Raw genomic sequence first — 17,000 nt, forward strand, 5'->3', positions numbered from 1 at the left:
TATGAAGTCCAGGAATCGTGGCAGGAATCATTTATTGCATTTTTGGGATTTGTCTTGATCCTGCAATGCACAGACGTACAATTATAAGCAGCAACTAATCAGGTAAGCATTTAATTTCCCATTAAAAACATCTAGCAACTACAAAAAATACTCATCACGAATCAATTTAAGTTGAGGAGACTCTTTTCTTTTCATGTGTTCTAACTTCTAGGTTACTCTCAAAGACAATGTCTAACCTATTTTAATGGAGTACCATGATGTTGAACCAATCTGACACATCACACCCTTCTTGAGCTCCAGGCCTTACCCATTGCAGTTTTTTGCCCTTTTGTATACCCTGGTATATGGCTTTGTTTTCCAAATACAAAGGGTTAGACACAAATAATAAGAATATGAAGAGAGCCAACATCCTTAAGCAGTGACAAATAGCAGAGCACATAAGAAAATATGCCTTGATAGCATTGGGAACCATGAGAAGAACTCAAAACTACCAATCAAAGAAACCAACGTTCCAAGAGCAGCATATAAAAAATACCTTCTCTATTTTTCAGAAAATTTTAAAGCCCCGAACTGGTAGTAGCAAGATCAAATCTTTTGATAGCATCTACCATCTCTAATAGAGATGACATTGCTATTCCTTATCTAAGACCTGCTGATTAGCATTTCCATCTCTTTATTTTGGTTAATTTTCAGATGGGTAGAATCACACATGTGAATACAGTTGCAATTATTTTGAGGTGCCTCTCCCAAGCTCCTAGACTACCATCCTTGGATTGGGGGGCTATTGTTAGACATTGCATGAAATACGAGGATCAAGTTTCCAGTGTGTTAAACCCAAATATTGTTCTCAAGAAAGGAGCACTGCCAGAGGAATGCATACGTTTTTCCTTAGCTCATGCAAATCAAGTCAGTCCCCTCCTATTTTTTGTGAGCGAGCTCTCTGACATATCTAGGTTCAGGATGCTAGAGCTGAATCTGCAGTCTTTTCTGTTACACCATCTGGCAGATGCGATAAAAATCTTCTTAGGTTACAGGCTGGAGAAGCTGTTTGATGACATTGTTGATTATATCAGTTCCTCCACTTCTTATCAGTCATACAATCCAGATCAGAAAAGCTTATTGCGAACTTCATTCTGGAGTGGTTTGTATCATTCTCTAGGCGAATCTTCTACTGAGGTCCCGGAGTATATATCAAACATGGAGAAATACATGGAGTTGTTGCTCTGTTTGTTGCCTACTTCTCCCTGTGAAGATGGTCTAGTGGAGAAATAAGCAAGTTCTGAAAATGAGTGGTCAGAAGCTGTGAGATGTTTGGGTAAGGCGCCAAAGGATTGGCTAATGGATATCTTGCAAGTATAAAAATTATTTTAATCAATTTAGTCCGGTTATTCCACATGCATGAATTTCATGTACATGCAATAGTGCAGGTCCTAGCATGCATATTAGGGATGCAACTTGGCAGGTCGGGTCAGGTTGAGGGTTAACCCGAGCCCAACCTGAGATCAAGTTGGGTTAACCCGTGGTCCGACTCAACCTAAGCCCAGCCCAGCATACTATATCCTCAATCCTAACCCATCTTAGGCTAGGTTAGGTTGGGTCAGGTTGGGTTGGTCGAGCTGGGTCAAAGATTCATAATGTCTTATTTATCGAAGACAACCAATGGACTCCTAGAACCAGTGATCAGCAAATGGATTTCTTACACGTTCTACAATAAGAAATGAGATGAAAGGTTTGCAAAATTGGACTTCTCAACAGTCACATGAGTAGTTCAAAGGTCATTGTGAGTTCTACTTTCTGGAAATGCAAAAGTCCTGGTTATGAAAACACGGCTAAGGCTGATGTGCATGGGAGATTTTAGATGATGCAGAGGAATGAGTCTACAGAATCAAGAAATGAGTAGTTAGTGATGTGCATAGAATTTGCAGAATTTGAGAATTGTCATTGGTTGGCCATCCATGAACTGCTAGTTCATTTTTTTCTTATTATGCTCAGATATTCATGTTGAACAAGTGCAGAAAAGGCAATCAGATTGAAGCATCATCTAGCTTTGTATACAGTTTTCAATAGGGCTGTCAATGGGCAGGTATAGGGTCTGGATCTGTCAATCAGATTGAAGCATCATCTAAATCCTTAAATGTCAATCGACACTGGACCAATTGAGAGAAATAGAGAGAGAGAGAGAGAGAGAGAGAGAGAGAGAGAGAGACCTGTAAATGTAAATCGACATTGGATCAATTGAATAGAGGAAGATCGAAAACCTAAGTGTACAAAAAAATAAAATCCTTAAATACCTTGCAAAAAAAAAAAAAAAAAACTTTCCCATTTTCCCTTGTTACAGATTTTACAAAACCCTAAATCCTTTTCCTGTTAGAAATTTTACAGGAAACGAAACCCTAATCTGTGTATTTGAAGATTTAGAAATAAAAACTCAAAATCAAACTTAGAATATATGGTGAGAGAAATGGGTACCTGGTCAGAGAGGAGAGAGGGAGAAGAGGTGAAGGGCAGGGGCCGCAGGGGTGGATTTTCGCTCGGGTGAAGGGGGTGCGTCGCTCAAGGGTTGCAGTCGAGAGGGAGAGGGAGAGGGAGAGGGAGAGGGAGTGACAGAGGGAGGTAGGGGTTAGGGTCGAGAGGGAGAGGGAGAGGGAGTGAGAGAGGGAGAGTGGAGCGAGAGAGAGAGAGAGAGAGAGAGAGAGAGAGAGAGAGAGAGAGAAGGGACGCGCAGATTTGGGTTTTTTTCGCGGAGTGGAGGGAGAGAAATTTTAGAAACCCTCAGTGTTTGCACATTTGACGGGTTATGGATGGATGGTCCAATTAGGAGCTTTGTGGGGTCCATTATGATGCATTTGATATATCCTCTCCGTCCATTAATTTTATAAATTTTTTATAAAAAATGGCACAAAAATCTAGGCAAATTCAAGGTCCAATTGAACCACACCATCGATCAATGGTACATATATATTCTCCACTGTTTCCTACCATGTGGTCCACTTGAGCCTTTGATGTACTTCCTTTTTTAGGATCTTACCTTAAAATGATCTTTCAAAATATAGAGACATTAGATGGAGCATACACATTTTAATGGGCCTCATAGAGTTCCATATTGGGTTGTCACATGGTGAAGGCACAGGGGGTGGCGTTAGCTTTTAGCTACGATTTTATTATATATAAATATGGCTTTAATTCGTAGCAATAGAGCTACGGTTTATATCTGCAGCTAAAAGCTAGCATGGTCTATAGCCTTTGGTTGTTTTTTTGGTAATGAAACCATGACAGAATTTTTTTACACAACAAGAGAAAAAAGGGGGAAAAAAAAAAGAAAAAAAATGTGCCCTAGTAAAACAAGTGAGGTGAAAACTAAAGTTCCCGCCAATAAAAATATGAAATAGATAATAGACTTGGTGAAAACTCAAAAGGGCATCAAAGGTAAAAAGACATGGTTGCCAGAGGGTAGGCAGTAGCAAATACTGGGCTGCAGTGAAAACCAGAGGGAGTGGCACATGTGAAAATAACATAACCGGACATAAAATGTACATCAGGGGTAAAAATATTTGAAAAATAGAGAAGAAAGAAAAATAAAACATGACACTCTGACCCAGGCTGAGTTCATATCTCCAAGGCAAGGCATAAAAAACCGTGACGTTTTCAAATAATCGAAGCTGACATGGACTTTGGGTAGGACTTTCCGTCTCACAGTAGGGTGTACTAACAAACTAACAAAAAAAAAAAAAAAAAGGGATAAAACTTTCCGTTACTTACTTCTATATATAGAAGTGCAACCCTCAACAATCAATTTTAAAAAAACATAAAGGAGAAATGGGCGTCTGATCCCTAAAATCCCAAGCATCAAAACGCAAACTTAATGGACGGTCTGGATCAATAAATGATCTTGACCATCCATTTTATAGGCTATTGATCAGACAGTTAAAATCATAAAACATTGGTGTAATTTTTACATGATACATCATAAAAGGTGTATTGAACCTAATGGACGGTCTGGATCAATAGAATGGATTGTCCAGGTGTCCTGATGGAAATAGGAACACTATTACTTACAGTGCATCATTTCTCATACAAACCCAACTCAATCCACCAACTCAGCTCATCAACTCCTCTCTCTCTCTCTCTCTCTCTCAATAAAGCAATATCTACTACAGTACTCCCATCTCTAACACCTCATAACTACTCTCCTCCATCAATGGCCCTTCCATTCATCATCCTAGCCATCACCTTTTCATTCCTTGCTTTCAAGCTCTACCAACGGCTCAGGATCCGTCTCCCTCCTGGCCCACGTCCATGGCCCGTCGTAGGCAACCTCTACGACATCAATCCCGTCCGATTCCGTTGCTTCTCCAAATGGTCCCAAACCTACGGCCCGATCATGTCTGTATGGTTTGGGTCCACGTTGAATGTTGTCGTGTCCAGCTCGGAGCTTGCAAAGGAAATGCTCAAGGTGAATGATAAGCAACTGGCCGATCGCCCCAGGAGCCGATCAGCAGCTAAGTTTAGCCGAGATGGGAAGGACCTGATATGGGCTGATTATGGGCCTCACTACGTTAAAGTGAGGAAGGTTTGCACGTTGGAGCTCTTTTCTCCTAAGAGGCTAGAGTCTCTGAGGCCCATCAGAGAAGATGAGGTGACTGCAATGATCGAGGCCATCTACAGAGATTGCACCAATCCAGGTATGTTTTTGTATGTACTCATGTCCGCATACCAAGCTTTGGTGTATACGCGTACCGGATCATCTCTCCGTATCTATGTCTTGGGCATGTAGAATGTCCATCACTGATCTGGACCGTACATCTGGTCTACCTCATCCATCGTGGGCCACTGTAAGAAAGTTGAACGAATTTGGTGTTTCTAACCGTTTGATGGTTGGCCTTTCTGTTTTAGCTGTCCATTTTCAGACTATTGGTTCATCTCATCAAAGAATGGGCATGCTGATGTGGGTCCCACTAGCTGGTCGGTTCAGATCAATGACTGGACATTATAATGATTCTTGAGGGTCATGGAGAATTAGGTGTGGGTTTTACTAGATGGACGGTTGAGATCATTGATAGACCATCCTTTTGCCGGCCGTTGATCTAATTGTTGGGGCACCAGATGAATCCTTGTCTGTTGAAAGAGTTGGCCACACAGCTCGAATGTATGGTAACTAACATGCGCTCGGAACGTATGGGTAGAGCCGGGCATCGGATCGAGTCGGACGAGTTAGGGCTGACCTGACTTGATCCGGTTTTGAAATAGGCCCGACCTGAACTCAATTCGGTACCAAGTCCAGCATGCCTGAGCTGATTTGAATCCGAGTCTGGCCTGTACTAATCCGCACCGTGTCTAACATGGTAAAAAGTACCGAGTCCGTTCGAGTTGGCATTGATTCAAATTGAGAGGGAGGGAGGGAGAGGAGGATGGTGGTAGGTGGCTGTTGGGCTTGGAAGAGGAGGGTGGGAGGGAATGGAGAGGAGAGAAAGAGAGGAGGAGGATGGTGGGTGGTTGCCAAGCTTGAAAGAGGAGGATGAGGGAGGAAGAGAGAGTTTGGGATCGGGTCGGGTGCTGCGTATAGGATTAGAGATACTTAAAAACTAGGATTTTTTTAAATTATTATTATATATACCCAAATCCGAGTCAAAACGGTTTCAGATTGAGTCGAGTGTGACCAGATCAAGTTTCGGGTCAAGTTAATAGGTAACTTGAACTCGACTCGGTTTGACTTTGGATTGGGCAAGGCCTACTCAGTTCGGACTGACTCACTTATTCAGTTTGGGTCGAGTCGGGTCCGAACGAGTCAGACGAGTCAAGTTAGGCGAGTCGAGTTGGTTGGTGCCCGACTCTATGCATGGGACCACTACCCTTTTTTGACACTAGCCCTATGCTTGCCTTTAGGCATTGGGCGGGTTCGAAGGACCGGAATACGGTACAATCCCCGCAAGAGTGATTTAATAATTTGGACCGTCCATCCAGACAAACCTACTGCAGATGCCAAATTATTAAAAATACAGATGGATTGTATGATCCTAGCCACTGAGTTCCTAAAAGCGAAAGTGGGAAACCAAATGATTAACAGTAAAATATTAAGTGGGGAATTTTTTAATAAAGTGGTGGATAGGTTGTCTAATGGGGCAATATATTAGAAAATATGCCATCCATGATAGAACCCAGTAGATGGATGGATCCGATTGATACATCCTCCTACGACGTGTACAGTAGAGGGAGATAGCTGTACCATATTCCAGATCTACCGTAAATTCCATCGGGAAGAATCATGACTGTTTTTTTTTTTCTTCTTCTTCTTTTCATTTTAGTATTCATTTCTTATCTTATCTATAACTACAGACTGCATGGGCAGACCTGCGAGAAGCATAAAAATCTCATTCTTTCCGTTTGTTTTAACGGACCGGAATCCTCAGCAACACCTGTTTCATGCAGCACTTAAAGCATCGAACCTCAATCCACTCCGTCCATCAGATTTTACCCTTGATTCTAGGATGTTGGGGAAATTTTCATTTAAATCCAAAAATCAGGTGGGCCACACCAGAGAAACAGTGGGGAAGGTATTCCAACCATAGGTTTGCGTGCGGGGCCACCATGGAGTTTATCATTTATCAAATCCGTTAATCAGATGTAACTCACTAGGATGAAGCGAATATGGAAAAATTATCCTAATCCAAAACTTAGGCCGGCCACACCTCATGAACTTAGAGGTTAGAAGAAATTTTAGATTGCTCTACTTTTTTATTTGCCTTTTTTTTTTTTTATCTTCTTTTGTACCTATGGTTCAAATAGGGGTTATCATCTGACAGACGGAGTGGATTTACACATAGAACATGGAATGCTGCACAATCTTGGGTGTTTTATGCGCGGCTTTGTTGCCATACTCGTGTTTGCTCTCACCATGCAGAAAAATGTTAGGGCCCGTTTACTTTTCAACTTATGTTTCATCAGGTGAGTGAGTTAACTTTTTTTTTTTTTAAAAGCTTAGAGCAAGTTTGCGAGCACGTTTGCAAAGCTTCCGGCTCCAAGGATTACACTTATACAATTTCCATATGCACAAGTTGTGAGACCCACTGTAATGTATGTATCTCATCCACACCATCCATTCATTCTTCTAGCTCATTTTAACACATGAGCCCAAAAATGAAGCAGATCTGAAACTCAAGTGAAACACACCATAGGAAATGGTGCGAATTGAACACCTAGCGTTGAAAACTTTGTGGTGGACATAGAAGTTTTGGATCAAGCTGAAATTTGTGTATATCCTTCGTATATGTGTCAGCGTGATCTTATGAAGAGGTTGGATGATTAGATCCCTGTGGGCCCGACAAAGATTTTAATTATGAACATTAAATGTCACTAACCCCGGTTATTTCTTACGGTTTGGCGTGCTTGAGGGTCCAATATGTCTTATTTGTGAGCTCATACCTCAAAATGTGATGGTAAGAGGATAAATGAGGTGGATCACACGCAGACATCATTCTATGATTCATAGATATTAACTGTACCCAATCATTCCTCTTTGATTACATGCAATTTATGTTCTTGGGAGGCATGATTAGTAGTTATTTTCCTCTCAACGATTACCCTTGAAAGGTCATTATTAGCTATTTACCCAGTTATACACACACACACACGGAAACGCTCACCTGCGAACCAGTTCGTATGTACTACATATGAACTTTTTTGAGAACCCATCATACGTGATGTGGATCCAAAGTCTGAACCATTCATGTGAAGCAGCACCTTCTGAAACCCCCTAGGCCCAAGTTTTACTTTGACCTAAAACTTTTATGGGCCATGAAAAATGAAAACAGTTTCCTCCCTTGATTTGCATTTCTCTTTGCTATGGCCCACCAGAATATTAGATCGGGGTGAAAATTTGCCACATGAGGTTTTATGGGATTCCGCATCACATGGACCGTTCAGATTAGACACCCATGGCACGTGTGCAAAGGTGCACACGTGCATAGGTGCGCAGGGGAGCATAACTCTCTCTCTCTCTCTCTCTCTCTCTCTCTCTCTCTCTCTCTCTCTCTCTCTCTCTCTCTCTATATATATATATATATATATATATATATATATATGCGAATGCTCAGTTGTGCACCAGTTCGCACGAGTTCGCATGAAACTCGTGTGAACTTTTTTGAGAATTCATCATACATGATGTGACTCCAAAATTTGAACAGTCCACGTAAAGCAACACCTTATTAAACCACCCGGTCACAAAATTTACTTTGATCCAAAACTTTGGTGGGCCATGAAAAATGAAAATTGTTTTCTTCCTTGATTTGTATTTCCCTTTATTATGGCCTAGCAGAATTTTAGACCAAGGTGAAAATTTGTTCCTTGGGGTTTCATGGGATTCCGCATCACATGGACCGTTCGGATTAGACTTCCATGACACGAGTACTACACACACACACACCTACACGGAGCTTTAATGCGAGCTTTCATATGAGCTGTTAGATTTTACTTACGGCTAGGATTAAGCAGCATTGAGAACGAGAGACTCTTGAAAATAATGACTCGCGCCGATACTCCCACACGCTTACAGGAATTGCATGTTATCCGCAACTAGGTAGCTATTGGACGGTGCTCTATGGGGCGATCATGATGTATGTGTTTTATCCATGCCGTTCATCTAATTTTTTAGATCATTTTGGAAAATGAGCCCAAAAACAAGGTAGATCCACCACCCCACAAGGAAAAAAGTGATGATTGAACACCTATTGTTAAAAACACCTATTGTTAAAAACTTCCTAGGGCTCGCTGTAACATTTATTTGCCATCCAATATGTTCATTAGGTCACAAAGACTTGGATGACGAGAAAACAAAAATATCCAATTAGTTCAAAACGTGTGGCCCTCGAGAAGTTTTTAATGGTGGGCATTGAATCACCATTGTTTCCTGTGGTGTGGTCCATTTGAGATTTTGATATACCTCATTTTTAGGTCATGCCCTAAAATAAGCATTCAAAATGGATGGACATCATAGATTAAACACATATATTATGGTGGGGCCCACAGAGTACCTTGCGGTAGCATAAATGTTGCATGCTTAATTTCGTTAGTTGGTGTGATCTAGTGACTCTTATTCCAGTGCACATAAATGTTGCTTGTGGTCATGCTTCATGTGGTATGGTCAACTTGAGCATTCGATGTGCGTCATTTTTGGGCTCATGTACTAAAATAATCTGTCCACAAATATGGACGATGTGGCTAAAACATATAGATCACTGTGGGCACCGAAGAGGCCCCACAGGAACCGTCCATTTCTATCTAGGTCTGGTGAAATCAAATTGCCTACTTAGTTACTCAGTAGGCTTTTATCATGCTGAGAAAAACTATGTTGGGCCCACCATGAATGTATGTGGTTTATCCACACGCCATCCATCCATTTTTCCACCTTTTTTTATGGGTTGAGCCCAAAATTGAAGCATATCCAAAGCTCAGGTGGAGCACAACTTATTTTATTGGTTGAGCTCAAAATTGAAGCATATACAAAGTTCAAGTGGAGCACACCACAGGAAAAAGTGTGAATTTAATGTCCACCTTTGGAAATTTATCCGGGCCAAAGAAGTTCTGGATCAAGCTGATATCTATGTTTTCCATTCATCCATGTCTGCCTAATCTTATCTAGTAAAATGGATGAACTGAGTGGATAAAATAGGTAAATCATGGTAGGCCCCACTGAGTTTACTCAGTACGGCAAGCGTACTTAGTTGCTCAGTACATATCAGTTTGCGGACTTGATGGGGGTGGTACCCATGCGTCTGTGGGACGCAGATTACCTTTTGACGCTGCCGGTTGCTAGGTGGTAACTGCAAGATACTATGTGGGGGCCCACCATGATGTATGTGTTTAATCCACGCCGTCCATCCATTTTGAATGGTTATTTTAAGGCATGACATAAAAATAGTTGTATCCAAATCTCAAATGGACCACACCACAGGAAACAGTGGTGATTCAATGCCCACTGTTAAAAACTTCTTCAGGCCACAAGTTTTGAATGAATTGGATATTTTTGTTTTCTCATCATCCAAGTCTACATAACCTAAAGAACAAATTGGATGAAAAATAAACGTTACAGTGGGAACTAGGAAGTTTTTAATGATGGGTGTTCAATCATCACTGTTTTCCTGTGGTGTGGTCCATTTGAGATTTGGATCTACCTTCTTTTTGGTTTCATGTTCGAAAATGATCTGAAAAATTAGATGAACAACATGGATAAAACACATACATCATGGTTGGCCCATATAGCACAGTCCAATAGATACCTAGCTGCGGACAACGTGCCATTCGCGTGAGCTCTGGCGACGCTGGTCAATATTTTCGAGACTCATTCCCAATATTGCTGCCAGTTAGTTAGTGTAATCTAATAGCTCACGTGAAAGAAAAGCTCCGCGCAGCGTTGTGACAGAGAGGCATGCTCACATAGGCACATGCACACCCTTGCACATGTGTCATGGGCGTCTAATCCGAACGGTTCATGTGATGCGTAATCCCATGAAATTCTAAAGGAAAAATTTTCATCCTGATATAAAATTCTAGTGGGCCATACCAAAGAGAAATGTAAATCAAGGGAGGAAACTGTTTTCATTTTTCATGGCCCACCAAAGTTATAGATCAAAGTAAAAATTGGGCTTAGGAGGTTTCATGAGGTTCTGCTTTCACGTGGACCGTTCAGATTTTGAAGTCACATCACGTACAATGAGTTCTCAAAAAGTTCACACGATTCCGTGCAAACTAGTGCGCAGTGAGCATTCGGATATATTTAAACTTTCTTCCTTTGTGCTTCTCTTCCACGGTACATATCGACGGAGGTTCTCTCTCATTGTTCATATCAAACAAGGCCGCCACATGGACTGTCTGCATCTAAAGTGGGGTTCACTCATAGACGGTACACATCAAGTGTGGCCCCCACATGATGGATGATCCCATATTAATGTGGGTCCTCTTAATGGATGGTCTACAGGAAAGGTCAACACATAGTGATTAATAACCCACATCTAAAGTGGGCTGCTAAGATGGACGACCCACTTCAAAGGTTACACAATGAACAATCCACGTCAAAGATAGGCTCCACATGATGGACAATGGACATTGAAGTTGGTCCCCATATGATGGACTATTCATATCAAATGTCGGCCCCAATTGATGAATAATCCACATCCAAGGCGAGCCCCACATGGTGGGTAATTGAAGGTGGACGCATATGACGGACAATCAACATCAAACATGGGCACACATGATGGACGGTCAACATCAAAGGTGGGCTTCATACACTGGGCAATTAATAATGGTGGGCTCCATATGATGGATAATCTACATCAGGGTAGGCATCACATAATGGATGGTCCACATCAAAGGTCAGCCCTAATGATGAGTGACCCATATCCAAGGCGGCCCTGCATGGTGGATGTGCCGCAATGGAGGTGGAGTGGGGCCCACATGATGGACGGTCCACATCAAAGGTGGGCTCTATATGATGGGCATGGATATTGAAGGTGGGCCCCACATGATGGGTGGCTAACATCAAAGGTGGGCCTTACATAATGAATGATGCACATTGAAGGTCAGCCCTAATGATGAGTGGCCCATATACAAGGCGGGCCAAGCCCTACATGATGGATAGCCCACATGATGGACGGTCCACATCAAGGGTGGGCCCATATGATGGGCATGGATATTGAAGGTGGGTCCCACATGATGGGTGACCAACATCACAGATGAGCCCTACATAATGAATAGTGCACATTAAAGGTCAACAGCCCTAATGATGAATGGCTTACATTAAAGGTGGGCCCTACAAGATGGATGACCCACATAATGATTGGTCCACATTAAGGTTTGGCCCCACATGATGGATGGTGGATGTAAGTAGGATCAAATAGAACTGAGGGATAATTACTTATGATGTTGGAAATCAAACATGCTCTTTTACTTTCCGGCTAATAAATGTGTTGTTTACCAAACATATTTATGTGTTAAATAAGTAAAAACGAAGATAAGCAACTTATGACACAAGTATATTATCTAAAATAACTTATAACGGAAACACCTCCATAGTGACTTATCTCTTCGCATGTGGCATTGGCATTAAACTATTCAGTCCATGAAAAGTGTGGGTCCCATGATCCCATCTCTAAAATCACACTAATCATACAATCCTAACATTCCAATGATTATATATCAAATAAATGGTTAAAAGTAAAGTAATGAGTGGTCCAAATTCAAATATAAGTGGTGTTTATGCATGATTTGACTGTGTTAGATCTAGTGGCATAGATGATGCCATGTGACAACGACATCTCAATAAAAGATAAATAGGTTGTCGACGAAGTAATAGGGTGATACCTTGTGGAACTGCCAATTCATCTTCCCAAATGATCGCTCTATGGTTTCGTCGATCCTCCAAAATTCGAATCAATGAGCGCTACCATATGGAAGTCATCAGTACGACTCTCCATAAAATGCATCTATGTTTCTTCATATTTTGGTCAAATGCGAAGATAAATGGGAGCATTGTTTACACCTAATCTGACCGTATCAGATCTAATGACATAGATAATGCCACATGGTGAGAAAATCTCAATAAGTGACAAACAAAAGATCTTTTCAACTGCTCTGATTATCGAATGCAATCAGCATTCGAAAAATTTATGAGTAGCCCAAAAAAGCTAAGTAAAGTTGACTACTATCAAGGGATATGGGTAACATATCTCACTCATATAATAGAGTTAGGCGGCCTCATGGCTGATAATGGGTAATGACCGAAATATGATCATGGCTAATAATGGATATGACCGATGCACTATAACATCATGTAGAAAAGACCCTTACAACCAAAAGTGCTCAAAGAGCTATGAAGTGATATATGAAGTGATATAACAACAATGTCAAGTTAGTTGAATTTCACACTGTACAATGCACATTCAAGTTGAAGAAATGATAATGATTGTCTACATGTGGTGGCCTGTGAAGAATTCTCACCCACATAGTAGACTGAAGGCGTGCACACAACCAATGGTCAAGTCACAATAAACAACCAATACACATGGCATTAAGTGATAGACCGTAGCTATTTACGGGTGTACACAATTATTTACACGTCAACAAATGTTAAGAGTGGCTACGAAGATCTCTCTAACAACTATCAAAATTGTATAGATAGGAAGAAGATTGAAGAGCTCTGAGCCCTCGCCAACCCAACCCAACACAATACAACTCCACAATATAATGCCACTTACCTTAGTTTAGCTTCTAGCTTAATGCATAGTGTATTCTAATCCATCTACATTCCTACTATAGACTAGCTCTTGCTTAGTTGTAGTGTGATCCAGTCCGCTTACGCTACTACACTAGACTGGCTTTAGCTTAGTTTTAATATAATTCCCTTCATCTATGCCCAAGTCATGAGACCAAAGATAACCTTGGCTTTAGGACCTCGCCATCTATGCCACAGTCACCAAATTTCCAATGATTTCTCTTTAATTTGTAAGTATTTATTTTTTATGAATGTAGTTTCTTTTTATTTTGATTATTCTCATGTTGAATTGTTAATTGAACAATTACCTCAATCAATCTGAGAAAAAAAAATTATTTCGGTTGAAGGTAAAAAAGAACTTACTAGAAGGACAAACCCTCTTATTAACAAATCGTCTAGTCTTTATTACAGATGGCAAAATAGACGGCCAAAGCCCTAGGTTCTCGGTCTCTTAGTGTATCTCAATGCTTGGGGTCAATGGTGTTCAGTTTGGACCTAGCCACATCAAGCACTAGCACCCTGACACTGCAAACAAACGTATTTACGGCCGAATTTCAAGCCAAACACCTTCTTTAATCATGTAATTACCTGTTAACAATATAAAGATTACTTTAATCTAATAAAGGCCATTTATTGGGTATGATCCATCCATGATGGGGAATAGGTCCAATGGTCTGGATCAACAAACCATTAGGCCCATATGTACAAAATTTTAGCACAATAAGGAATTCCATGTTATACGCTAATTGCGAAATTGGACTCTTAGGAGCCCGTTTGTGTGCCAATTAAAAATGAGTTCAACTCATTTTATTTAATTATCATTTTTAAGTGGCCACGAACCATTGAATTTAATTACAATAGACAACTTGTAGCATCAAAAACTATTGTGAAATAGAGAGAGAGAGAGAGAGAGAGAGAGAGAGAGAGAGAGAGAGAGAGAGAGAGAGAGAGAGAGAGAGAGAGAGAGTTGTCGTGTTTTAATTCATAATTTCTAAATTCTTCAATTAGGCCGTCGAATCTGGCAAGTTTTTCTAGTCAAATTTTAAGCATTTTCACGTAGTAGCTAACTAACACTCAGCTTGAGACTCGGTCAGTGGGTGGTTCCAAGTTGATCCAAGGTGGTTACTAACAAGGTGGACCAATTTTTTTAATTTTATTTTGTTATTATTTCTATTGTAAAAATAAATTAATTGGTTTCTCTAAAAAGTTATAGATCTACCCCTAAAAACTTGCCCAACCATTTTGACTCAGCTAGGTTACCCGAGTCATGCACCGTTTGACTCAGAAACCAGGCCCAAGTCCCGTTCATCCCTGATTCTCCTGACCCAGTTATCAGCGGGCTGAGTTGACCAGATTGAGTCTCTAGTCAACTCGCCGGGTTTGCAAACTTTGTAATATACTCTAATATAATTTTTTAGATGATTTCAACTGATACAAGAGAACTTGGACAAGTTCATCCTAAGAAAGAAATGTGAGGAATTTTTCATTTTTACAGTCAAGTTTGTGGTAGTCCGGGACTATTTCTCAGCAGTGGCATTCAACAACATAACTAGGCTCGCATTCGGTAAGAGATTCGAAAACTCGGAGGGCATTATGGACGAGCAAGGGATCGAGTTCAAGGCCATTGTTGCAAATGGGTTGAAACTCGGTGCGTCACTCACAATGGCGGAACACATTCAGTGGCTTCGGTGGATGTTCCCATTGGAGGAGGCGGCGTTTGCGAAGCATGGGGCCCGCAGGGACCGACTCACCAAAGCTATCATGTATGATCATGCACTCGCACGAGAAAAGAGCGGTGTGAAGCAACATTTCGTCGATGTGTTGCTGACCCTCCAGGACAAATATGATCTTAGCGAAGACACAATCATTGGACTGCTTTGGGTACATAAAACCATCCTTTTAATGCCATTTTTCAATTATTTTGAAATTTTTAATTCATATGATCCTGTCCCTTACTTTTTGATGAATGGTCCATTTCATATATTTAAAACATGAAAACTCCACTCAACCAGAAACCCAGTTAAGTCGACTTGAAAACTCGGGTGAGTTTCTAAAAATGTACATTTTTTATGAGCTTCTTAATATTCTTCAATATCTAAAAGTGCAATTAATATAAAAATATTGTCTGAGTTTTGCTGAGTCTGAGTTGAGTTTTATTGTGTTTCTGCCAAGTTTTGAGTCGAGTCGAGTTTTGAGCAAGTCATGACCAGATACGGTTTTTCTTAGGTCTGGTTCCAAGCTGGTTGAGTCGAATATGAGTTTTTCTTGAATTTTTAACTATTATCTTCTTTGAGATGCTAGAGGTTCATATAATATAATCCCACTAATCAGATAATTGAGGACTTAATATCATCCCATTGGTGGAATTTTGAAGACATGGCCCATTAAATGGATGCTTCAAACGATAATATGTACATTGGTCAGATGGTAAACATGTTTCATTCACAACCTTCATTTCTAAGTTTATGTTGTCGCTTGATCAACGTACATTTTTTATATGCAGGACATGATCACAGCAGGCATGGACACTACTGCAGTATCAGTTGAGTGGGCCATGGCAGAGCTAATCAAGAACCCAAGAGTGCAAGAGAAGGCCCAAGAGGAGTTAGACCGAGTCATCGGGTTCGATCGAGTGATGACTGAGTCAGACTTCCCAAACCTCCCCTACCTGCAATGCGTGGCTAAGGAGGCTCTACGTTTGCACCCACCAACACCCCTCATGCTCCCCCACAAGGCCACTGCCAACGTCAAGATCGGCGGCTATGATGTTCCCAAAGGCTCCAACGTGCATGTGAACGTGTGGGCCATTGCGCGTGACCCAGCTGTGTGGAAAGATCCATTAGAATTCTGCCCTGAGCGCTTCCTCGTTGAGGACATTGGCATGAAGGGTCATGATTTTCGGCTACTACCGTTCGGAGCAGGCCGACGGGTTTGCCCTGGGGCCTAGCTGGGGATTAATCTGGTCCAGTCGATGTTAGGCCATCTCTTGCACCATTTTCAGTGGACCCCACCAGAAGGGGTTAAGGCTGACGAGATTGACATGTCAGAGAACCCGGGGTTGGTCACATTCATGCGGGCCTCACTGGAGGCAGTCCCGATCCCACGGCTGCCTGCACAGCTCTACAAACGTGTGGCTGTAGATATGTGATTTTTTTTTTTTGGTTCTAGTTTTTGGGAAGGTTTCAATGATTTGGATTTGAATGTCTTTCCAAGTGTGAGAAATGATCTAGTGCTTACTGTTCTATTACTGGGTTGATCTAGACGGTATGTTAGGTTGTACACACATTCCAGAGGCTATCGTGTAAAAATCAACCCAATTGACTGTTCAAAACATCTGATCGGTGTAATAGAAAATGGATGGTTTGGATCTTTTTTAATATGAGCAATCAACAATTTGAGCCATCTATTTGTTGGAGCTCATACTGGCTCACTTATCTTCATGCAGAATCTTATTCATTATTTCAGATTTTTTCTATTCTGCCTAATTGCAGGTTGAAGTATTGTTGCCCATGTTTATGGGTACGGTGTCAATGGGCCGGGTTAGGGGTGGACCATGCTCTGTTAAGCCCGGCTCACATTATTCAACCTAATGCAAAACCTAGATCAGGCCGTGAAGGGCCAAAATAATCCAGCCCAAGTGCAACAAAGAGTGGATTTACCTACTTCATTAAGGATTAGGTGGCCCCATAAAAAAATTAATGGTGGAGTCCCTCTCCCTTTTCAAATCTTTTAGTAAAAA

The 17,000-nt window shown here is 41.2% G+C and overlaps 2 protein-coding genes across 2 annotated transcripts; both read left to right on the plus strand.

Moving 5' to 3' along the window:
* Positions 1 to 3,883: 3,883 nt before the first annotated feature.
* On the plus strand, positions 3,884 to 4,774 carry LOC131226874 (cytochrome P450 98A2-like). The gene has a single exon (XM_058222585.1). It carries the CDS (start codon positions 4,010 to 4,012, stop codon positions 4,772 to 4,774), a length of 765 nt encoding a protein of 254 aa, XP_058078568.1. The 5' UTR covers positions 3,884 to 4,009.
* A 10,065-nt stretch (positions 4,775 to 14,839) lies between these two features.
* LOC131227911 (cytochrome P450 98A2-like) lies at positions 14,840 to 16,223 on the plus strand. The gene is made up of 2 exons (XM_058223746.1): positions 14,840 to 15,142; positions 15,765 to 16,223. Exons 1-2 carry the CDS (start codon positions 14,855 to 14,857, stop codon positions 16,206 to 16,208), a joined length of 732 nt encoding a protein of 243 aa, XP_058079729.1. The 5' UTR covers positions 14,840 to 14,854; the 3' UTR covers positions 16,209 to 16,223.
* Positions 16,224 to 17,000: the final 777 nt, after the last annotated feature.

This window comes from Magnolia sinica, chromosome 15 (genome assembly GCF_029962835.1).
Source record: "Magnolia sinica isolate HGM2019 chromosome 15, MsV1, whole genome shotgun sequence".
Classification (NCBI taxonomy): domain Eukaryota; kingdom Viridiplantae; phylum Streptophyta; class Magnoliopsida; order Magnoliales; family Magnoliaceae; genus Magnolia; species Magnolia sinica.

Excerpts from the sequence above, each read along its gene's own strand:
- LOC131227911 (XM_058223746.1), top strand. The coding sequence starts at position 14,855 with ATGGACGAGCAAGGGATCGAGTTCAAGGCCATTGTTGCAAATGGGTTG. Across the intron at positions 15,143-15,764 it reads CAATCATTGGACTGCTTTGG|GACATGATCACAGCAGGCAT; the intron begins GTACATAAAACC and ends TTTTATATGCAG.
- LOC131226874 (XM_058222585.1), top strand. The coding sequence starts at position 4,010 with ATGGATTGTCCAGGTGTCCTGATGGAAATAGGAACACTATTACTTACA.